Genomic DNA, 25929 nt, shown 5'->3' with positions numbered 1-25929 from the left:
GTCCATGGGTTTTCCCAGGCAAGAATACTGGAGTGAGTTGCCATTTCCTTCTCTAGGGGATCTTCCCAACTCAGGGATCCAACCTGAGTCGCTAGCATCTCCTGCATTAGCAGATGGATTCTTTACCATTGAGCCACCTGGGAAGCCGCCAACTAGAGATCTTTATATAAAATGCAGATTGGTTCATATCGCCTTCCCACCTTAAGCATTTCAGAGCCTTCCCATAACTGTCAGGTAAAGACCAAATTGCACAACATGACATGCTCAGCAAGACCTTCCTTTGTCTGATTCCTTCTCTTGTCTCCTACCTCATCTAAGAGCTTACTCTCTTTCTCTTTGCGCTCCAAATACTGCCCTTGCTCCACTGCTTCAAACATATCCTGCTTTCTTCCCCAACACATAGCCTCTAAATGTACCATTTCTTCAGTTAAGTGAAAATAATAACACAATCTTCTAGTCTCATCATCCTTTTAATAAAAGTTAATTCTGTATTCACAGATGCTTTGACCACAAACTTTGGAGTCCTCCCTTTCCTTTACGTTCTCTTTTACTATGCCTTTGAAATATCAGTAAAGTCACATTATCCCTATCTTTAAAATACCTCCAGAATCTAATGATTGCCCAGTATCTCCAGACCTGACCCCCTGATATAAGCCACTGTGCCTTACCTGTGTGTTTATAGTAGTCTAACAGGTCTTTATGTTTGTGTCCCCATATCTCCTTCAGTCTCAATCATAGCCAGAAGGATACATTTAAAATATCAGTCATGTCACGTTATTCTTCCATTCTGAAGGCAACAGAATGAGTTTTCCCAACTCACTAAAGGTCCAAAGTCCTTCTAATAGCCTATGAGGGCCTTTCTCCCTGGCTTCCTGTTGCCCTCTTGCTTCATCTATACTTACCATCACACCCTTCCACCCACACTGGCTCCCTTGCTCTCCCTAGAATCAGTCCAGGGCCTTTCTGTCTTAGTATCTTGGAAAGTATTGTTTTAGCTGGTGACTCCTTCTGGTCTTTTCTTAAATACTGACTCAATACCTTTCAATACCCTGCCTTATTCTTTTTTTCACATAAGCTATAGTGATCTGTCATAGTATTTTTATTTTATTAGTTTCAGTTCAGATCAGTCGCTCAGTCGTGTCCAGCTCTTTGCGACCCCATGAATCGCAGCACGCCAGGCCTCCCTGTCCATCACCAACTCCTGGAGTTCACTGAGACTCATGTCCATCAAGTCAGTGATGCCCTCCAGCCATTTCACCCTCTGTCGTCCCCTTCTCTTCCTGCCCCCAATCCCTCGCAGCATCAGAGTCTTTTCCAATGTTTTTCTCCCCAAATAATGATTGTAAGAGCAAGACTTGTATTTTATGCATTTCTCTGTCTTTAGCTCTGTAAACAGTGCCTGAACAGAGTAGACAATAAATATTAAGTGCAAGAATAGTGTCTCTTTTGGGAAGTGACCTATCCTGGTCCCTCTTCTCACTGAATGTTCCTCTTGGGATGATCTTACTTATTCACTAGGTTTTATTTATCATCCAAATGCTAAAGGAACACAGGCATTTATCTCCAACTAGATCTGTCTGTCCTGAGCTCCTTAGCTGTTTACTTGTATGTTGCTTGAACTTCTCACTTAGCGTCCCGTTCATCTCTAACTCAACATGATTCAAGTTGAACATATCCCTTCCTCCATTCCTGTGTTTCACTCCCACCATCTGCTCCTCTTATTATTCTCTCTCACGGAGAATAACATCACGATTTGCCTCATTACCAAGCTAAGCTAAACTCTTTCTGCCTCAATCTCCATCTGCCTGTAATCAATAAGCAAGCCCTATTTGTCCAAACTTCTCTTTGTTTGCCAAGCATCTTTGTTCATGATTGCACCATCTCTGACCTGGATTCTTCAAACAGCTTTCTTACTGTTTCTCTGACCGTCCTCCAGCTCCTGCTCCTCATTTCAGACAGGCTGGCCTTTTTGAAGATCAGAACTGTTGGTCAGGGTGCCAGTGAGTACCCTTCCATGAGTCCCGTTGCTGTCAGGGCCAGTCTCAAACTTTATTGCCCGGTTCAGAAGGCCATTCTTGTGGCCTGTCCACTTTAACATCTTTGGCCTCGCTTCCGTCTCCAGCACAGCCAGGCTGAATTTCATTTCCTCCCTCATATACATCATGTTTTCTTATTTCTGGACCTGTAAACATGCAGGTTTCTTGGCATGATATCCTTTCTTTCTCAGGCTTTAACCTCTTTCCCCTTTTATTTACCTTGAAAACTTCTACTGATTTTTGGACTCAGTCTATGTCAAGTACTCCAGGAAAGAAGAATACCTTGGTCTTCAATGTTGGATCTGTATATATCCCTTCCAAGTACTCCAGCAGACCATGTTGTCACAGATTTAAATGTCTCTATTCCCACTGTTGTCTGTGCCTAGAGTACTGTCTGGCAATTATTAAGCTTCTGATGAATATTTGCTGCATAATATTTAAATATCTTGGGTTGACCAAAAAGTTCATTCTTGTTCCTGAACAAACTTTTTGGCCAGCCCAACAGTATTTTTCTTTGTAGAAATAAAATCAGTATGACAATTCATGAAAATCTTCATCAGATCTTGGGTTAATCCTATCTCTGCCTCTAAGTAGCTGTGTGATTTGATAATATTTAATTCATTTCAAACCTGTTTACTCATGTGAAATAAGAAATAAGAAACAGTTTCCCTCCAGATTAAAAAAAAAAAAAAGGTAGGATAGGGGGGAAATTCCCTCGTGGTCCAGTAGTTAGGACTCTGAGCTTCCACTGCACGAGACATGAATTCAGTCCCTGGTTAGGGAGCTAAGATTCCCACAAGCCAAGTGGTGCAGCCAATAAAGAAAAAAATCAGAGTTGTATGAGGATCAACTTAAAATACCAAAGCTCTTATAAAGTGTTGTTTATCATCAGAATGATCTATAATAGATACATCATTAGCAGGGTAGCACTTTTGGATAATTTTGCAAAATGTACTAATCAAACACATCAGTCAGTCTATGATGAATAAAATACATAATAGTTTTTATGTATTAGAGCAGTATGGAACAAAATGAAATATATAGGTCTTATAAAAATGCCCAAGTCTTTGGCACTTGAGAATGGAAGTGGCTATTTCTGTTAATACACGAATCTCTGGCTAGGAGAATTATAGTGAACATTTATTTTTAGAGGAAAAAAAAAAGATGCATAGCTTTAGCATTCAGGTATTTTGCATGCTCTGTGCTGAAATTTGGCTGATATCCATGTTTAATGCATATTTTGGAAAGGGTTGATCTCTTAAATCAAGACAGAGCCTGCCTGCCAAGTACTGGCATGTTACATGGATCACTATAATGTCACAATCTCAAGGGTACACTCCAGGAAGGAAGATTGGTATCAAATGTTTATGTCATCTATAAAGCTAAAGTAAGTACAGTGAATTGACAGTATGTTGTAAAAGGAGAAATACAAAGATTTTTTTATCTGATTTCATGCTTAGAATGTGAATGAAATTTTTTTGACTAATTCCTTTCGACATTATTCATATATCTGGTTTGCTACTCTCTTCAATGAAGACTCCAGAAAGAGAATTTTATATATATATATACATACATACCAGTATTAAAGTGTTGCAATTACAGCAGCTGTTTTTAAGTCCAAAGATATGACATAGTAAGCAGTCACTGAATAAACATAACCTACTTTGAGGTGTGAGAGCACATTGAAGTGCTTTATTGCAGCTTATAATGGCATCTTAAAGGAAAATTTCAAAACCATGCACATTAAAGGCCATGTTCCAACTCCCCAAAATTATTCAGAGCAGTATTCAGAAGCCACATGTGAAAACTGTTTGAAATGTTCAATTCTGAAGGCTCATTTAACTGTCTGTCTTCTCTTTGCCAAGTGATACCCTGTTCCATGCCTCTGGCTGTTATTTGGTATTTATAGAATCCCATCAGCATACGTGGAACTTTACTGAAGACATAAGCGAAGATCAGTGTCAGAGACTGTAAACTATTTTCCATTCTATTTATATGAGCTTAATAAACAGTAAAGGGCCTGACTGGTGTCAAGCCAATAGAGTAGTAATGTAGCCTGGAAATTGCTCTGAAGTTTCAGATTTGGATAATCTTACTACTGGTGTTACCAAATACTACAGCTCCTCTGCAGAATATTTAGAAATAGAAACAGCACTTTAAAAAATATTCTGCCAGTCTTTGACTGAGCCTGAAAGTCAAGTTTTTTTACTCTAATCACCCTCCTTTATTGCTTAAGGAAGCTCTGAGGAAGATTGCCAGCCATTCAAGAATTCTTTACCTAGAACAGTAAGTCTCACCCTAGTCATCATACATCCCAACATGCTTTCTGAGTAGACAATAAAGAGGGTTGACTGCTAGCTAGCACTTCAGCAGTTGGACATTCTAGTGCATGTTCTCATGGGATTGTATTGCATTTCTAAACATCCTCACAGTGGAAAATCTTATAAGAATTGTTCATCATAGAAGCTCTTCTTTCTCCCTTTAGTAATTTTTCTCTTAGAAATGCCAAATACGTAGGATTGAAAATTAGTGTATTGGAATTTAGAAATGAGACATCAAGAAAAGCTTCGTGAATAAAATAAATCTTAAATAAGCAGAAATTGGATATGTTCTTATAATTAAAAGGGGTTCATGCCAAAAGATATAAGCAGAAATTGGGAGAGTGCAAAATATTTTTCACAAAGAATACTTGGTCTGTGTGTAGTAGAAGTTTAGTGCCAAAAATAATAAGTGATATACTTAAAAATAATTTGAAGACACAATTCTTAAGAAGGAGGTTAATATTCACTGGATACCTGTTTTTTCCCGGCATCATCTCAGTTACTACTCATAATAACCCTCTAGTATTATCTACTCTAGTAGTACATTACTTATTTAACATATTATATTTTTTACTCAAAACTATTTTGAAAAATAAAGCTTGAGATAAAAATACTTATGGATCGACTTTTATTCATTTCTTTTTATCCACTCTGTAGAAAAGCCGTGTGCCTTGTTTTGTTCTCCTGTTGGAAAAGAACAGCCTATTCTCCTATCAGAAAAAGTGTTGGATGGAACTTCTTGTGGATATCAGGGATTAGATGTCTGTGCAAATGGCAGGTGTCAGGTAAGACTTTCCAAAAGGGTGAGTGTCTGCACTGAGGGAGGCTTGGGGGACCTTGGAGCAGCTGCGCAGTATGGTGGAAAGCTCTGTACTAAGATTCAAAAGATTTTAATGTAGTCCTGCCTCAACTGTGATCTTCAGCAAGTCTGATCAACTTTGAAGTCCATTCTTTAATCTGTGTAGTGAAGGGTTCAGACTGGAAAATCTATAATGTCCATTTCTAGTTGAAAGAATCTGACATATTTATTCAATAATGTACGTATTACAGGCCTGAAAAATTATGACACTTTGGGCATTTTATGTCAAAATATTCCAGACCAAAAACTCAAGCACTCCACTTCTGCATGTCTTGTGTCCAAGACTGAGCCATGTGGCAAAAACCTATAAAATCAGTCTTATTATTCATTAATGTTAAAATATTATCTACATTCTTGTATCAGCTGATTTTTAAATGTATATTCAATTTTTATTGTACTTAAACATGTCATTTGTCTTTTTGTTTTCTTTTTAAAAATAATCTCCATCTGTTATATGCATGTATGTGCTCTTCTTTATCATTAGAAAAGTAGTCATTCTGTTCAAATAAATAGCATAGTGGAAAGATCAATGGCTAAAGCTCTGAATTTTGCCAGTTACGGGTCTGCCACTATCACAGTTGCCTTCCCCTGGATGATAAATATGCAGGAAATTTAATGCCAAGTGTTTTCATAATCAATATGTATATAGAGGGGAAAGGAGGCAGGACTGAGCACAGGGAGCAATTGGGCTGGCAGTCACAAGACCTCAGCTAGCTTCATTTGCTAGCTTCATGTAGTTGGGATGGCTCTTCAAAGTTGTCTCCATCCGGGGAGAGAAAACCAGACCTTTTTAACCCCTATTGTCTACTAGTGTTTGGATATAAACTGTCCCAGGGGATGAGGGGGCTATGACCTTGGGAAAGGCAGTTTTCTTTAGGCTAGGCATTTTCTTAAAAGGGATAAAGGTTAAGAGCCATAAACTGATACATTTCCCAGGCATGGGTGGAGAATGTGCATCCTTTAGTAATGAGAGAGTTATCTGAGTAGGACAACACTCAGAATCCATGGCAGCCACTAGGAAACTATATTCTTGGGAAAATCACTTAAAATATGTGTGCATCCATTAACTAATCTGTAAAATGAAATAGACCAGTGATCATTGACTTTTTTGTGTAATATACTCCTTTGAGAATTTGATAAAAGTTTTGGTTTCTTCCTCTAAAAATGCATGCCTGACCACACAAGCGCACACATACACCAAGATTTGAAAACAATTACAAACTCTGGATTGATCAGTCCGTGGTCCAGTAGAAGTATATAGACTTCTGGGTAAAAACTTGGAAACAATCTGAAACTTAAATGGTTTACCAGCTCTTAGATTCTTTATTTTGCCAGCATGCTATAATATTTAAAGCATAGAATCATGCAATATAATTGGATATAAGAAACAGCCTTATAATTACATATTAATTTCCTTAGTAGCCTGGAATATATTTTTCATTTGTTTAAAAATCATTGCAATTATTTACCTATAAACACTTGGTTTTCAGAGCTCTAAGTTGTGCAGTTAAAACTTTCATCTTTATTTCATCATTTTATGTAAATGTCAGATTAGTATGACTTAAATGAGTTTATTTTTCAAAGAAAATTATTTTCCCAACTATATGCCAAATACAATAGCTTACATTCTATGCTTTTCACTTAACAGTATTGTGTAAGCCAGACCTTTTATAGAGTCCCTAACTATTAAAATAACAGCAACAACAACACAAAATTCTGTGTAAGTGTTATGTGAGTCTGATGATTGTACTTAAAGTTCTGTGAAGTGGACTGTGACTTCTGATAGCTTTGGAATACTTCACCATTCTGGCTTTTTAACTAAAATGCTTCATTCAGTCTTTTAATATAATTAAAAACATGCTCCCTTTTTTTCTTTCTGACAGCTCTGTATACTGAGTTTGGCTGGAGTGTTTTGTTTTATCCTAAAATATACATTGACGTTGAAAGTAAATTTCTAAACTTGATGAGTAGACGAAGGAGAGCAATTGAAAAATAGACAGCTTTCTCCTGGTGACCCAGTTGGCCTCCCTGCCCTTTATATCCTGGAAGAGCATAGAGAAGCCTGTCTTCTACATTATTGTGCTATTCCCCTGTCTTCAGCTACCAGTGGTACCTCAGGTACCTACCACCAGTTAAACAGTGTTGTCTTTTCCAAGACATTCATCCTCAATTTTTGGAGTTATGTGGGCATATTTTGAAAAGTGTGGCTACTTGTAACTACTGATTACAAAATGTGAATTTTTTCATCCTTATTTTAAATCTACATGGTTATTGAGCCATGACATGATGTCTATCCCTGCCTTTAATTTTAGGTTTTAGAAACATATACTGTCCCAGTTACAAGGGTTAGAAAGCTAGCAGACAACTAGGTACTCATTTATTCAATCATTGAACTACTATTTATTGAGTTTATTGTATTTACCAAGAAAGAAGCTAGATGCTATGGGTAGCATAATAAAGGCGTTTCTATCATTTCAAAACCACTGTAATCTCTCAATTTGCTCCTCATTTGTACATGAAGGAGAGATTTTTATCCCCAGGAGTCGCTGGTCTTTTCATGGCTCTTGCTTAGTGAACTCTTCCCACGGCTTTGTTGTATTTTGAGAATTTCCTGTGGTGGCCACCTCTTTCATCCAGAATCATTCTATTTCTTCCCAGATAAGCTTTGATTCGCTGATCAGAGTTCTCCACTACTGCATCGCTTTGTCTACTTCTTGACACTGATATACCCGCCTTGACAAAAAGAAAGGATACCTTTTTTATGCAGGTTTAATGTGATTTTTGGTTTCTCGGGATATTCATCCTGCAGCTGTGTTTTCTAATCTGCTTCTTCCCCCACCGAACACCAACCACAGAAAAAGACCCTAGTTTTGTTTCTATTTTATCTGATATTTTCAAATTTTATTTAAGTAATTTTAACTTGTTATAAATGGATGTATCGTCAGTCAGTTTTGTAGCTTCTTCTTGATCAGAGCTAATGGTATAATTCTACCATTTATTTCAGCTACCACCAACATACTAACTTCTACCCTTTGAGTAAATATCATCTTTTCTGAATATCAGTGAGAGACCCATATTATTCACTAGAAAAGAGTCTACATTTTAATCTAAGAAGATGCATAGTTAACATAGTTAACATTAGCATAGTTCTTCTGGGAACATATAAAATTAATTATCCCACTGTTAATATTTTCTTACAGCAACCATCAGTTATAAGCAGTTCTTGGTCACTTGTGTTAAGATTCCAAGGAAGGCAGGGAACAGAAATTTGTTCATGAACTGTGATGAGTACAAACATTTATGTTTGGTTTGCACAAGTTAATATTTAATATTCAGCATTTATTCAGCAGCCTCTTTAGGAGTAAAGCCAACCATACGGTAAAACCCATCTGTTCTATGCTGAGTAGAATGAATTTGATCAATCATGTTACATTTAGTAGAAATGCGATTTCTTTTGGGGTTTATGTAAATTGCATTTGTCTCAATAAGAGTTTTCCAAATTACTTTCAGATGTCATTTAAGTTTTAATATAGGAAAATATTGTTTGATCACTGCCCTACTATTTGGTCACTTTACAAATGATATTATTTGATATAAGCTTGCTATGTTAGTTTGCACCAGCGAATGTGGAGTTTTACTAGTTTGTCAAATAGATGTGTCAAGTTTGTAGACTAGGCTTGTCCTGAAGTAGTCGTTAGAAAAGAAGCTCACTTTATGATGTACTGTCATTCTCTTGTTGCAGAAAGTTGGCTGTGATGGTTTATTAGGGTCTCTTGCAAGGGAAGATCATTGTGGTGTGTGCAATGGCAATGGAAAATCATGCAAAATCATTAAAGGAGATTTTAATCACACCAGAGGAGCAGGTGATTATTTTTTTTTCAAAATTACTAATCCAAACAGTCTTTGGGGATAGAAATTACATTGAACTTGACTTAGAAATCACATTTCTGATTGTTGAAGACTTTTGTAATGGGTACTGAATGATTTTTCATGATGACATATAATACATATGATATGAGCCAAAATGCTAACAAGCCCATTTCCCAATACTGAGAATATGAAATCATCTGTTGTGTATTTAATAAATTGGAGCAGCAAGGGAATAATCTAATTTGCATTGGCTAATATTATCAGATTTCTACAGGCCTTATCCTCCAATGCACAGTATTGATGTCTAACAGAGAATAATAATTTTTAACAGCCTGAAGCAACTATTGAGAGTATTAGTCTTCAGGTTTTCAGCTTCCATTTTTTTTTTATTATTTTCTTAATGTGTTTACTAAGTTCCAAAGAAATACATTTTTGAAAGCAGAGTCTGTAGCAGTGTAGCATGTTGGAAACTATAACAGAAAATCAGAAGGTGTGGGCTGATAGTCCAGATATATTAAGAGCAGGAACACATCCTCTCTCGTTTTCTTTCCTCATCTATAAACACTCATAGGGGATATGAGGATGAACAGACAGTGAATGATCTATGTAGTGTGAATTTTAAAGTGATCCACAACAAAAAGTGATATTATCTGTACTGAAATATAATGACTCACAAGTAAACTTTATATACAGAAAATGCTTTAAACTCAAGCCTTCAAGTTTACTGGGAGGAAGCAAATATTTTATGTTTACATTGGTGTCTTACCTGGACATCTGTTTATTGAACTATCTTAGTATTTATGATTGATTTTCATTGTCATTTATATGCTTACACTACATATATCAACTTTTTTTCCTGTTTTAAATTTCTTATTCAGAAACTGAAAGATGTGCCCCCAAAATATATATTTTAATATGAAGAATAAGCCATTTATATTTGAATAATCATGAAAAGTGAGTTCATACTAGGTTTTAAAAAAAAGCCCCTAAGAGAAAATTAGACACAGCCCTCAAATATATAACCTTTCTCTTGGCCCCAGCAGAATAAAAGATAAGTGAGCTCGAAGAACTTGAAGCCTAAAAATAACTAAGGCCCAGGGTAAATTGCAGATCAAAATCTCAGTCTCCGAAGTTGTGAAAAAAGGTGACAGATTCTGAAAGTCAAAATCTGTCAGAACTCATTGAGAAAAGGCAGGCAAAGCTGTAAAAGGTTCCCTGGCTTCCAGCTAAGAAGTACAGTCATAATAAGCTTTTCAGCCTGATCGTGATGGGAGATGTTTTTATCATGCAAAAGTTAAAGTGATGTCTGAAGAGATTTAAAGATACTAGAACTTTTGAAGCCTATTCCTGCATAATTGTTTACCTGCACAGAGACAGTTCACTGAGGAATACTGATGCACATTCAGCACTGGTAGCTTTTGTTTAGTAATAATAACACTTAATTTTTCAACTAAACTTAGATAATAGAAATTGCAGTTAAAAACCAGTAATGTTGTTCCTTCTGACTACAGTTAGATGAATACATTCCTCCCCACCTCCCCAATTTCTACTTCAAATCTCCTTTGTTTTTATTGCACTTTTAATTTCTACTTGTGTTTTATTAGTTTCTAAATTATATTAACAGCCTCTGATATTTGGAAGATGTCTAAAGTGCCTACAATATTGGGAATATCAGAGACTAATACTGTTATTTCCTTACAACAATCTGTTGTGCTTGTAGTTCTCTGCTAGTTTAACACCCGTTCATGGAAGAAACTAAAATTCTAAACTTGAACCATAAGACTTTGTGTGGTGTTGTTCCTACTTGTCTTTCTGGTATCAACTCTGCCGAGGTCACTTTCCTACTCTAAGCTGCAACCAATAGATTTGCTAGAGGTGCTCAAGCTGACCGTGCTCTCTCTAGCACCTTGCATTTAAAAATATTGTTCTGTTAGCTTCGCCTGGTTTTGTTTTTCAGTCGCTAAGTCGTGTCTGACTCTTTGCGACCTCATGAACTGCAGCATGCCAGGCTTCCTTGTCCTTCACTATGTTCCTGAGTTCGCTCAAACTCATGTCTATTGAGTCAGTGACGCCACCCGACCATCTCATCCTCTGTCATTCCCTTTTCCTCTAGCTCTCAATCTTTCCCAGCATCAGAGTCTTTTCCAATAAATGAGTCCGCTTTTCACATCAGGGGGGCCAAAGTATTGGCACTTCAGCATCAGTCTTCCCAATGAATGAATATTCAGGGTTGATTTCCTTTAGGATTGACTGGTATGATCTCCTTGCTTTCCAAGGAACTCTCAAGAGTCTTTTCCAGCACTACAACTCAAAAGCATCACTTCTTTGGTGCTCAGCCTTCTTTATGGTACTCTCACATCTGTACATGAATACTGGAAAAACCATAGCTTTGACTGTACATACCTTTGTTGGCAAAGTGATATCTCTGCTTTTTAATAAGCTATTTAGTTTTGTCATAGCTTTTCTTCCAAGGACCAAGCATCGTTTAGCATTCAGGTCTCAGTACAGATGTCACTTCTTCAATGAAGTGTTCCATGAACAGCCTCCACATCCTATCTCTCTGTATGGATACCCTACTGGTATCCACAGAGTTGAGTTGTAAGGTAATTTTGTTTTACACTCTTTGATCTTTGCTTTCCTACTATACTTTAAAGATCAGTGAGGAAAAATATCATGGCTATTTTTTGTTCAGTACCCTAGTCCTAATGACCAACATAGTGTGTGATTCATTACCATTTATTAGTGTAATGAATAATGAAACATTACATCATTAAGAACTTTAAAAAACAAAAATCTGTATGAATCTTTAATTATGCTGTGGGCTTCATCTACTTGTGACTTTAGGAATGCTGTATTCATTTCTCTTGAGACAATTTTATCCTTATAGTTTATGGACTCCCTAGAATTTCTTGAAGGAACTGCAGCCCTATTTTGGTCCAGTTGGCCATACACACTGTATGTATTGTATGAGTAACACATGCGCAGACACATGTGGGTGTTTTCAGTCCCTGTGCTCTATTTAGAGTTTGCTAAATCATTTTTGTTCAAACTAGAAAATCAACTTAAGGGAATTTTTGTTCCTTAGCACATATATCAACGTATTTCATTTTAATTTGCCTGGACAGGGGTTGATTTGTTAAGGGATTTTTAAAGGTAAATTGTATATTTGGCCACTTGTGGAACTATATAGTTATCAATATACATTTAGAAGAGGGTGGGCATAGAATCTGTTATTCTTAGTACGAGAGATGATGACACTAATCCAGAACAAGAAATGCATGCTCTTAGACTTTTTATTTGTATGTTTGCCACAGCAATAAGAGAGTCATAGTGTCATGTATTCTACTCTGTGAAATAGTAGTAGTGGGCTCTAGCTGTAATCAGACAGATCTGAGTTCGAAGCTTGCATCGGCTAATTAGTGACACAGCAGTCTTGAAAAAGGCAAGTTTTTCTTTTTCTCTACCTTTATTTTCCAATCTATTAAATATCTACCTTGGATGATATCATTATGGCTGAATGAAATAATTTATATCAACTATCTACAGTTGTGACTAGCACATAGCAATTGTTCAAAATATAGCATTTATCATTGTTACTACCATGGAGATAAGGATTACCTTGGGCATTTTAAGATGGCCAATTAAGAATGGGATCTCTGGTTGTAAAAGAGGATGTTCCTATGTATATACGATGCAAACTGTCCAATGTGAGGATCAAGTTTATGACCTTGATATCATAGTCTTTATTTCAGCTTCTGAGCTCAATTATAGCCACTCGTATGTCCACATCTTTTAAAAATATGCAGTCTCAATTGTGAGACTTATTTACTGAAAAATGTCAAGACCCCAGACTTTAGCTATCCCTTATCAAATGTCTTTGCTTAATATTTTCCTTCCTCTCTTTCTTCTTTACACGCAATCTAATTCACCTGTCCTCCAAGCTGTTTCTATTGAATAACAGAGAATTGCTCTGGATATAACTGTTGTCCTAAAATACAACATATCTCTGGGTTTACTGCTAAACTCAAATAGGAATTTACAGTTACTGCCTCTGCTTTTCTGTATCTACTCTTCATTTTTAACAATCCTGAAATTTATCTTCTTCAAACACCTAATTTGCTCAGAGATGAATGGTTACCTCTTGTTTGTGACATCTGGTGGACTCCCCTTAGTCACCTTTCTCTTTGATGTCTGTGCAGGTTTTTGTACCAGTACTCTTCTTAAAATATTCTAATCTATAAGATCCCACTATACCAAAATAGCCAGATTTCTACTTTCTTGGGATTATTCCTTCCTGTATTCTTTCTTTTTTTTTTTTTCAATCTTTCTGTTAAAAACCCATAACTGTCACCAAGGTTAAGTCTTTGACTTCCATCTCTAAGTATTCTCCATTTACTCCTGTGGCTTCAATTACTGCCTCACAGAGGTGAGGAAAGCCTGACCTTACCCTGGAGTTCCAGATTCCCAGAGTTCTTACTGGATATTTTTTATTAGTGTATTATACTGGTTTGTTGAGTACAAACTGCAAAACTTGTCAGATTATTACCCAAACTTGACTTTCATGTTTTTATAAATGATGACTGCATTCTCACATAAGTAATAATAAAAGATTGTGTTATGTCCTCACTTTCTGTTGGTTCTCAAACTCAGAGTTTTTTTTCCCTTTACAATGCCTTCTAGATTTTCCTCCTTAGCCTCTAGCACTCCTGGATTTTTACATTGGCCTCCTGATACTGCTTTCCACAGCTGTATCACTGAGGCTCTTCCAAACTATCAGATAAAACCTCTCCAAACCAGTATCTGATTACATCCCTTGCTGTAGAATGTTCAGTAGCTTCAAGTGGTAAATTCAGCGTCCTGGGCATGCATTTAAATTCTCTTAATATAGCCATCTTCTTACATCTTCTCATTCTGTCAGTTATTTTGTGTGGTACAAAAAATACCACTTACCATGTTACTTTTCTCTATATATGGTGAACTCACTCTTTTTTATATACAGTTAACTCTCAAATAATGGCATGGGTCCACTTATATATGGATTTTTTTTTATAGTAAATACTACAGTACACACAATCTGCAGTTTTTAAGTCTTCAGATGTAGAACCATAGATAAAAAGGAACCACGTATACAGAGGGTCCACTACTTATTATACTCAGATTTTTTACTACAGGGCAGATCAGCACTCTTAACTCACGTGTTGTTTTGTTTAAGGGTCACTTGTATATCCAAATCCTATCCATTCTTCAAAGACAGTTAATCTTTTTGCTTCTTTATGAAGCTTTCCTTGACTATATGAAATGTTCTCTTTTCTGAAACATTGTGATTCCTACTGGTGCCAGTGTTACTCGAACATCAGTAATGTATGCTGCTAAGTCACTTCAGTCGTGTCCGACTCTGTGTGACCCCATAGATGGCAGCCCACAAGGCTTCCCCGTCCCTGGGATTCTCCAGGCAAGAACACTGGAGTGGGTTGTCATTTCCTTCTCCAATGCATGAAAGTGAAAAGTGAAAGTGAAGTCGCTCAGTCGTGTCCGACTCCAGCGACCCCATGGACTGCAGCCCACCAGGCTCCTCCGTCTATGGGATGCTCCAGGCAAAAGTACTGCAGTGGGGTGCCAAACCACTTAAAGTTGGGGGTGGGGGGGGGCGGAAATCCCACTTCTGAGTTAAAATAGCAGCAAAACTTCTGACTGGTGATGTCATCAGATAAGGGGGATGGTTTAAACAACTTTAATTTACATTCTTCATTGGAAAATTAGCCATTTTATTTTGAATATGATCTTCTAAGCTTAATTTTGGAAGCTTTATTTAACTCATTTTTATGTAAGATATTTGTCTCTTTCCAATTCGATTCTAAACTCACTGAGTACAGAAATCATGTTACCTCATTTCTGTATGCAAATAGGAAGTAAGTGTTCGTTTCTATTTTCATTGCTGCATACTGCGTTCATGTAACAAAATGGAAGTACTTGTATGATTTAGTGTTACTGAAAATTTATTCTCTATTGGAAATGCTGATTTGAAAAGCACACACCTCTAGTCCCAGGCACTGCCACCAGGTGGGGTGTCTGCTACCTTTTGATAAACAGCAAATAATTGTCAACAGTTTCAGGAATTTGAATAATTAATCAATAGGAGACAACTCTAGGATTAGCTATTATACCTTTTTATCAATAGCTTTGAAAATTAGATTTTTATTAGAACTATGTGTGGCTATATAGAAATACTGAGAAAATGAAGTCTTGATTTTGACTTTTTGTGTGTACTTTTTCTTCTATCCAACTTTATCTTACCCTCTTGTTTCACTTCAGGCATTACATTCCTAACCACTGCTAAACTGTATTTCCTAAAATATACCTAATTGTATCTTGCTCCTAGCCATCTGATCCCTTTCAGGGTGACATCAGATTGTCTGATGTGGCCTTACTTATTATTTTATTAATTATCTTATTATCTTACTTGTCTCCAGCTCAAGTTTCAAAACCCTTTGTTCATCTCCCAGGGAAGGCTTGGTCTTTCTTGTCCAATACTCAACTATTTCAGGAACACACATCCACCATGTGTATGCTCTCTAGCTATGTTTCCTCCTGCCTACACTTTCTGATTTACAGGAGTTCCATGAGCAGAACTTAAGTTAATTTGCTCTGTTCCAGGATTCACTGTGTTTCTAACCAAGCTACCCATTGTGCTTTTTCTCACCTTATAATTCATAAGCTGTTGGGAAGCTTTTTAACATAGAATACAGTCACCCATTTGCTCATGATAGTTTTGTATTCTCAGTGTTGCTCCAAAAAACTTCTCAACTTGAATTTATGACAGCTTTTATAGATAATTTTTTTCTTTATATAGGTATTGAAATAACACATCAAAAGCCAAAACCAAAAGAAAATAGGGAAAGTCAGTGAAGAAAAAAGAATTAGAAGAAACTCAAGATGTATTTCATGTTTTATTGACTTTTACAGGTTATGTAGAAGTGCTGGTGATACCTGCTGGAGCAAGAAGAATCAAAGTTGTGGAAGAAAAGCCAGCACACAGCTATTTAGGTAACCTGTGTTAAAGACACAGAGCCCATCCAAGTTCAAGCTTAGCTGTCTTGCCCTGAAAGTTCTGTGATGACCAGAACGTCAGTGTGTTTCTAGTTACATATATGAATTTCCCAGGAAGCACCTCTTGTCAAGTAGGAATTTTTTTCCTTCCCTCCCAGGGACTTCCCTGGAGCAAAAGCAATGTGGTTGACTATGTTTTTTTTGGCAGCAGAGGCAGGGGGGAGTTATTAATTACTTCTTCATGTTAATCCACATTAAGGAACAAATACTCATTGGAGGATTTGGATATGTTTTGTTTCATATCCACAAATATATTTCACATGTGCATACACATAAATATACACATATCCATGTTTGTTGCATGTGCAAATGTATACATAGATGTGTGTGTATGTGTGTGTGTGTGTATTTGCTGATTGCTCTATAATTTGGAAATCTTGTGGGATTCTTAAAAAAAACTTCTATGTACTAAGAGGACTTGCTCTTTTAATGGAAGACGGTGAGTCCCTTGGAATGCAAGGAGATCCAACCAGTCCATCCTAAAGGAGATCAATCCTGGGTGTTCTTTGGAAGGACTGATGTTGAAGCTGAAACTCCAATATTTTGGCCACCTGATGCGAAGAGTTGACTCATTGGAAAAGACCCTGATGCTGGGAAGGATTAGAGGCAGGAGGAGAAGGGGATGACAGAGGATGAGATGGCTGGATGGCATCACCGACTTGATGGACATGAGTTTGGGTGGACTCCGGGAATTGGTGGTAGACAGGGAGGCCTGGCGTGCTACAGTCCATGCGGTCACAAAGAGTCGGACACGACTGAGCAACTGAACTAACTGTGCTCTCTTTTGCCTCACTTCAGGTGTATGCATCTATGAAGAAAGTTTTTTGTTTCTAATTGTGAAATAGAAAAGTTGGCTTATGATATTTTGATAGTTTCAGGTGTACTGCATAGTGCTGACATATGCATACATTATGAAATGGTCACCACGATAAGTCTAGTAACCATCTGTCCCCAAAGTTATTACAATGTTATTGATCACGTTCCTTATACTATATATTATAAGACCTACATTGCTTATTTCATCACTGGAGCTTTTTATCTCTTAATACCTTTCATCTATTTCATGTACCCACTACCCCCTCCCTCTGGCAGTCACCCGTTTGTTCTCCATATCTAAGAGTTTCTTTGTATTTTGTTTGCTTGTTTTCATTTTTAAAATTCCGCATGTATGTGAGATCGTACAGTATTTGTCTTTCTTTGTCTGACTTATTTCATTTACCATAGTATCCTCTAGGTCTAAATATTGGTTGCAAATGGCAAGATTTATTTTTCTTTTGGATGATTAATAGTCCATTGTGTATATAAACCACACTGAAATACTTTCCCACACCATATTCAGAAATAAACTCAAAATGGATTAAAGTTTTAAATTTAAGACCTGAAACCATAAAATTCCAAGAAGAAAACATAGATAGTAGTTCTTTGACAGCAGTCTTAACAATATATTTTTTGTTTGTTTTTGATTTGTCTACCTAGGCAAGGCAAACAAAAGCAAAAATAACCAAATGGGACTATGTCAAACTAAAACCTGTTAACAAATGACAGGTTCTATCTTCTTTATCTGTTCATCTATCATTGGACACAGACGAATGAACACTTCTATATCTTGACCATTGTAAATAATGCCACACTGACCATCAGGGTGCTTATCTCTTTTTGAATTAATACTGTTATTTTCTTTGAGTTAATACCTAGGAGCAAAATTGCTGGATCATATGGAAGTTCTGTGTTTAACTTTCTAAGGAATCTCCCTACTGCCTTCCATAGTGACCACACCAATTACACTCCCACCAACAGTATAAGAGGATTTTCTTTTTTCTACATCCTGCCAACACTTGTTTTTGTCTTTTTGATGATAACCATTCTGACAGATGTGAGGTGATATCTCACCATGGTTTTGATTTTCCTTCTCCTGATGATTAGTAATTCTGAGCATCTTTTTATGTACCTGTTGACCCTCAGAATGTCTTTGAAAAATATTTCTCTTCAGAGCCTCTGCCCACTTTTTAACTGGATTGTTTAGGGATTTTTGATGTTGATTGTATGAGTACTTTGTACATTTTGGATATTAACTTCTTACAGGATATATTGTTTGCAAATATCTTCTCCCATTCAGTAAGCTGCCTTTTCCTTTGTTGGCACATTTTTAGTTTGACATATTCCCATTTGGTTATTTTTGCTTTTGTTTGCCTTGCCTGAGTAGACAAATCCCCCCCACCCCTCAAAAAAAAATATTGCTAAAACTGCTGTCAAAGAGCATACTACCTATGCTTTCTTCTAGGAATTTTGTGGCTTCAGGTCTTAAATTTAACACTTGGATCCATTTTGAGTTTATTTCTGTATACGATGTGGGAAAGTAGTTCAGTTTGGTTCTTTCGCATGTGGTTGTCCAGTTTTCCCAACACCATTTGTAGAAGAGCTGTCCTTCCTCAATGTATATTCTTGTCTCCTTTGTCATAGGTTAATTAACCATAAAAACATGAATTTATTTTTGGTCTTTCTGTTCTGTTCTCGGAGAAGGCAATGGCACCCCACTCCAGTACTCTTGCCTGGAAAATCCCATGGATGGAGGAGCCTGGAAGGCTGCAGTCCATGGGGTCGCCGAGGGTCGGACACGACTGAGCGACTTCACTTTTATTTTTCACTTGCATGCATTGGGGAAGGAAATAGCAACCCACTCCAGTGTTCTTGCCTGGAGAATCCCAGGGACGGGGGAGCCTGGTGGGCTGCCGTCTATGGGGTCACACACAGTCGGACACAACTGAAGTGACTTAGCAGCAGCAACAGTTCTGTTCTACTGATCAATGTCTGTCTTTCTCCATGTTTGGTACCAGACTCTTTTAATTACTGCTGCTTTGTAGTATCATTTAAAATGAGGGTATGTGTGTTACCTACAGCTTTATTCCTCTCTTTCAAGATTGCTTTGGCTATTCAGGGTTTTTTTGTTTCCAAATAAATTTTAGAATTATTTGTCCAAATTCTCTGGAAAGTGCAAGCAGTATTTTGATAAGTCTTGCAGTAAATTTGTAGATTTGCCTTACATGGTATGGTCATTTTAACAATAAAAATTCTTCCAGCTTATGAGTTCAGTCTATCTTCCCATCTCCTTTTGTTGTCTTCAGTTTCTTTCATTAATGCCATATAGTCTTCCAATACAAGTCTTGTACCTTCTTAGTTAGATTTACTCTTAAATATTTTATTCTTTTTGATGTAATTATAAATGGGATTGTTCTCTTATTTTCCTTTTCTGATGATTCATTACTGGTATTTAGAAGTGCAACCGATCTCTGTATATTGATTTTGTATCCTGCTACTTTTCTGAATTCATGTATTAGTTCTAATAGTATTTTGGTGGCATCTTTAGGATTTTTTGCATATAGGATCATGTCATATGCAAAGACTGATAGTTTCACTTCTTTCTTCCAGTTGGGATTGTTTTTCCTGTCTGACTATGGTGGCTAGAACTTCCCATACTATGTTGAATGAACATGGTGAGAGTACGTATCTGTATCCTGTTCCTGATTTTAGAGGAAATGCTTTCACCTTTTGACCATTGAGTAAGATGTTGCCTGTGCTTTTGTCATATCTGGCCTTATTAAATATCGAGGTGTATGTCTTCTCTTTCCACATCGTTAAAAGCTTTTATATTCTAAATAATTGTTGATTTTGTCAAAATCTTTTTCTGCATCTTTTGAGATGACCTTTTTTTTTTTTTAATTGTTCACTTTATTTACCTGGTGTATCAGGTAAATATTGATTTGTGACTATTGCACTACCCTTTCACCTTTGAGATGGACCTAACTTAATCATGATGTAGTGATCCTTTCAATGTATTGTTGAATTTTATTTTCTAGTCTTTTTTTTTGAAGATTTTTGGATCTATGTTCATCAGGAATATTGACCTGTAATTTTCTTTTCCTGTATTGTCTTTGTCTAATTTTGGTATCAGGGTGATACTTGCCTCATGGAATGGATTTTGAAGTGTTCCTTCCTCTTAAATTTTGGGTAATAGTTTGAGAAGGATAAGTGTAAACTCTTCTTTAAATATTAGGTGAATTTACCTGTGGAGCTATCCGGACCTTGAGTTTTGTTTATTGGAAATTTTCTGATTAATGAATCAATTTTATTACTGAGAATTGGTCTTTCATACTCTCTGTTTCTTCCCGATTCAGTCTTGGGACATTGGATATTTCTAGGAATTTATTCATTATTTATAGGTTATCCAGTTTTTTGTATACAATTATTCATACTAATCTCTTATAATCCTCTGTATTTTGTGGTGTTGATTGTAACTTTTTTTTTCATTTCTGGTTTTATTTCATTGGGAGCTTGAGAAAATATTTCTAAATTTTTTAAGTATTGCTTCTGGAAAAAATTGTATCAGCTATTTTACTTAGGCCAATTAATAATTTTTAAATATATGAAAGAAAATAGTATATTGTCAAAATATATATTGCTTATAAATTAATATTTCAAGCTAATTAAGTCATGTAAAATTCTCTTTTATAGTCTTGGCATTCACTGACACCTAATATTACCCGTCTGGCAAAAGGCTATTCTTCCAGAATTTAAACATCATATTTATATTATCTTTTTTCAAATTATTATATTTTTAGCTTATATTGGAGTAGGGCTTCCCAGGTGGTGGTAAAGAACCTGCCTACCGATGCAAGAGATGTAAGAGATGCAAGTTCAATACTTGGATTGGTAAGATCTCCTGGAGAAGGGCATGGCAGCCCACTGCAATATTCTTGCCTGGAGTATCCCATGGACAGAGGAGCCTGGCAAGCTCTGGTTCATAGGGTCACAAAGAGACATGGCTGAAGCTACTTAGCACAACACGCACAGCACATAGTTGATTTACAATGTTGTATAAGTTTCAGGGCTACAGCAAAGTGAAAAAGTCATATTTCACCTTTTTCAGATTTCTTTTCCATTTAAGTTTACAGAATGGAGGCTTCCCTGGGGGCTCAGACAGCAAAGCGTCTGCCTGCAATGTGGGAGACCCAGGTTCAATCCTTGGGTTGGGAAGATCCTCTGGAGAAGGAAATGGCAACCCACTCCAGTATTCTTGCCTGGAAAATTCCATGGACTAAGGAGCCTGGTAGGCTACAGTCCATGGGGTCGCAAAGAGTCAGACACGACTGAGCGACTTCTCTTCACTTTCACTTATTATAGAATATTGAGTAGAGGTCCCTATGCTATACAGTAGGTACTTACTGATTATGTATTTTATATAATAGTGTTTGTGTTAATAGCAACCTCCTAATTTATACTTCCCTTCTACCTTTTCCCTTTGGTAACTGTAAATTTGTTTTCTAAGTCTGTGAGTCTGTTTCTGTTTTCTAAATAAATTTATTTGTATCACTTTTTTAGATTCCACATATAAGTGATATCACATCATATTTGTCTTTGTCTGACATACTTCATTGAGTATGATAATCTCTAGGTCCATCTGTGTTGCTGCAAATAGCATTATTTCACTATTTTTTATGACTGAGTAATATTCCACTGTATACATGTACCACATCATCTTTAATCATTCACCTGTCAGTGCACTTTTATGCTGCTTCCATCTCTTGGCTATGATAAATAGTGCTGCAGTGAATGTTAGGGTGAATGTTTCTTTTCAAATTCTGGTTTTCTCCAGATACATGCTCACAAATGGGATTGCAGGATCATATGACAGCTCTGTTTTTAGTTTTTAAGAAACCTCCAGACTGTTCTCCATAGTGGATATACCAGTTTACATTCCCACCAAAAATGTAAAAGTGCTCCCTTTTCTGTACACCTTCTCCAGCACTTACCGTTCGTAGACTTTTTGATGATGGCCATTTTGACTGATGTGAGGTGATAACTAACTATAGTTTTGATTTGCATTTCTCTAATAATGATTTTGTATATAAGTTAAATAAACAGGGTGACAGTATTCAGATCAGATCAGATCAGTCGCTCAGTCGAGTCTGACTCTGCGACCCCATGAATCGCAGCACGCCAGGCCTCCCTGTCCATCACCAACTCCCGGAGTTCACTGAGACTCATGTCCATCGAGTCAGTGATGCCATCCAGCCATCTCATCCTCTGTCGTCCCCTTCTCCTCCTGCCCCCAATCCCTCCCAGCATCAGAGTCTTTTCCAGTGAGTCAACTCTTCACATGAGGTAGCCAAAGTACTGGAGTTTCAGCTTTAGCATCATTCCTTCCAAAGAAATCCCAGGGCTGATCTCCTTCAGAATGGACTGGTTGGATCTCCTTGCAGTCCAAGGGACTCTCAAGAGTCTTCTCCAACACCACAGTTCAAAATCATCGATTCTTCAGTGCTCAGCCTTCTTCACAGTCCAACTCTCACATCCATGCATGACCACAGGAAAAACCATAGCCTTGACTAGACGAACCTTTGTTGGCAAAGTAATGTCTCTGCTTTTGAATATGCTATCTAGGTTGGTCTTAACTTTCCTTCCAAGGAGTAAGTGTCTTTTAATTTCATGGCTGCAGTCACCATCTGCAGTGATTTTGGAGCCTAGAAAAATAAAGTCTGACACTGTTTCTACTGTTTCCCCATCTATTTCCCATGAAGTGATGGGACCAGATGCCATGATCTTCATTTTCTGAATGTTGAGCTTTAAGCCAACTTTTTCACTCTCCGCTTTCACCTTCATCAGAGGCTTTTTAGTTCCTCTTCACTTTCTGCAATAAGGGTGGTGTCATCTGCATATCTGAGGTTATTGATATTTCTCCCGGCAATCTTGATTCCAGCTTGTGTTTCTTCCAGTCCAGCGTTTCTCATGATGTACTCTGCATATAATGATTTTGAACATCTTTTCATTTGTTTTCTGGCCATCTATTTGTCTTCTCTGAAGAAATGTCTATTTAGATCTTATGCCCATATTTTGACTATTTTCTTATATTGAGCAACATGAACTGTTGGCATGATTTGGAAATTAATCCTTTGTAAGTCACACCATTTGCAAATATTTTCTCCCATTCTGTGGGCTGTCTTTTTTTTTTTATGATTTCCACTTTTTAATTAGGTCTGTTTATTTTTGTTTCTCTTTTCATTAATCTAGGAAGTGGATCCAATAAGATGTTGCTGCAATTGATTTCAAAGAGTGTACTGCATATATTTTCCTCTATGAGTTCTATAGTTTCCAGTCTTACATTTAGATCTTTAATCCATCTTGAGTTTATTTTTGTATCTGGTGTTAGAGAATGCCTACTCAGTTACCCATTGTTGTTTAGTAGCATATCATTTAGCCTCCATATATTTGTGGGTTTTACACTTTTTTCTTGTAATTTATTCCTTATCTCATAGTGTTGTGGTTGAAATAGATGCTTCAGATGATTTCAGTTTTCTTAAGTTTACCCAGGCTTGCTTTGTAGCCCAACAAGTGGTCAATCCTGGAGAACATTCCATGTGCCTGTGAGAAGAACGTATGCTTTGCTGCTTTTGGATGGACTGCTTTGTATCAATTAAGTCTGTTCAGTCTATTCTGTCATTTAAGGCCTGTGTTTCCTTACTGATTTTCTCTCTTGATGATCCGTCCATTGATATAAATGAGGTGTTAAAGTCCCCCACTATTACTGTGTTACTGTCAATTTCCCCTTTTAGGACTGTTGTTCAGTCGCTCAGTTGTGTCCGACTCTGCGACCCCATGAACTGCAGCACACCAGGCTTCCCTATTTTCACCATCTCCTGGAGCTTGCTCACACTCATGTCCACTGAGTCGGTGATGCCATCCAACCATCTCATCCCCTGTCATCACCTTCTCCTCCTGCCTTCAATCTTTCCCAGCATCAGGTTCTTTTCTAATGAGTCAGCTCTTCATATCAGGTGGCCTAAGTACTGGAGCTTCAGCTTTAGCATCAGTCCTTCCAATGAATATTCAGGATTGATGTCCTTTAGAATTGGCTGGTTTGATCTCCTTGCAGTCCAAGGGACTCTCAAGAGTCTTCTCCAATACCACAGTTCAAAAGCATCAATTCTTCGACACTCAGCCTTCTTTATAGTCCCAACTCTCATATATATACATGACTACTGGAAAGACCATAGCTTTGGTTATACGGACCTTTGTTGGTAAAGAAATGTCTCTGCTTTTTAATATGCTGTCTAGGTTTGTCATAGCTTTGACTGTTAATGGTTGCCTTATATATTGAGCTGCTCCTGTGTTGGGTGCATATATATTTACAATAGTTGTATGTTCTTAATCCCTTTATCGTAATCTAGTTTCCTATTTATCTCTTGTAGCAGCCTTTATTTTAAAGTCCATTTTCTCCGATATGAGTGTTGCTACTCCAGTTTTCCTTTTTTTCTTTTTTTTTGTCTCTCCTCAACAGAAGGTCAGCAAATGCCCTCTTTTGTTGGATTCTCAGTCTCCACATGATTTCCCAGAGTTCCCATGCTGTGGGGCTCAAGCCTGGGCCCTGCTGTATTCTCTGCTATACTATCTCTCTCAGGAATCACATTTGGCTCCATTCTTTACATTTTTATTTGATGTAAATTATCAAATTTTCATGTACACCTCAGAAATAATGTCTAAATCAAAAACTTTATTTTCATCTGTGCAGAAACCTCTTTTTTAGTTTTCCCATTATAGTAAATGTCAATGTATCAGTGTCCTATGATTGTTGTGACTGTTACCACAAACTTGGTGGTTTAAAATGAAAGGAGTGTAATCTGCCAAAGTTCTGGAGGCCATAATCAGTCTTACTGGACCAAAAATCAAGGTGTCTGCAAAACCATACTCTCTTTGAAGTTTCTAGGGTGGCATTCATTCCTGATCTCTTCCAGATTCTCTGCTACCTGCATTCTTTTCCTTTGACCATAACACTTCAATATGTACCTCCCTAAAATCAATGCCTTCTTTTCTTTTTCTGCATTCCACTCTTCCTTCCTATTAAAAAGCTACATGTGATTGCATTTTAGGCCCACTATGGTAATATCCAGGAAAATCTCCCCATCTGAAGACCCTTAATTTAATCATATTTGCAGTGTTATTTATTTGCCATATAAGATAGAATTCATATATTCCAGGGATTCCAACATGAATATCTTTATTCCCCTTAAAACCCTTTTATAAAAAAAATACATATAACAAAATTGACATCTTACCTATATTAAGTGTATAGTTTGATGGCATTGAGTACATTCACTATGTTGTACAGCTACCACCATCCATCTCCAGGACTCTTAATCTCGTAAACCTGAAACTCTGTACCCATTAATAGTAACTCCCCATTCTGGTCTCTTCCCATTCCCTGGTAACCTCCATCTTGCTTTTCTATCTCCATGAATTTGACCACTCTACATATCTCATACATATGGAATCACACCATAAATGTCCTTTTATGACTGACATATCCCTTACCATAATTCCCTCAATATTTAGCTATACTGTAGCATAAGTCAACATTCCCATCTTTTTAAAGGCTATTATTCCAATGTGTGTATATATATATATATGTATATATGTGTGTATATATATATACATATATATATGTAAAACACCTTTTGCTTATCTACTCATTCATTCATGTATTCTTGGGTTGCTTTCACATTTTTAGCTATTGTGAATAATGTTGCTATGAATATGAATATACGAATGTCTCTTAAAGAGCTGGCTTTTCATTCTCTTGAGTATATACCCAGAAGTAGAATTCTTGGATCATAGACTAATTTTATTTTTAATTTTTTTAGGAACTATGTGACATTTTCCAGAGTTACCACACCATTTTCAATTT

The 25929-nt window shown here is 36.9% G+C and overlaps 1 protein-coding gene across 1 annotated transcript in view; it reads left to right on the top strand.

Annotated features, from left to right (window-relative positions):
- ADAMTS19 (ADAM metallopeptidase with thrombospondin type 1 motif 19) overlaps nt 1–25929 on the top strand; it is a 266648-nt gene that overhangs the window by 177932 nt on the left and 62787 nt on the right. Inside the window, exons 14-16 of the mRNA XM_061422888.1 lie at nt 5015–5142; nt 8959–9079; nt 16050–16130. Coding sequence (XP_061278872.1) covers nt 5015–5142; nt 8959–9079; nt 16050–16130 — 330 coding nt within the window. The remainder of the gene's footprint in view (nt 1–5014; nt 5143–8958; nt 9080–16049; nt 16131–25929) is intronic.

This window comes from Bos javanicus, chromosome 7, assembly GCF_032452875.1.
Source record: "Bos javanicus breed banteng chromosome 7, ARS-OSU_banteng_1.0, whole genome shotgun sequence".
Classification (NCBI taxonomy): Eukaryota; Metazoa; Chordata; class Mammalia; order Artiodactyla; family Bovidae; genus Bos; species Bos javanicus.
Note: the sequence above shows the minus strand (reverse complement) of the source record. Positions and strands in the feature narration are given on the sequence as shown.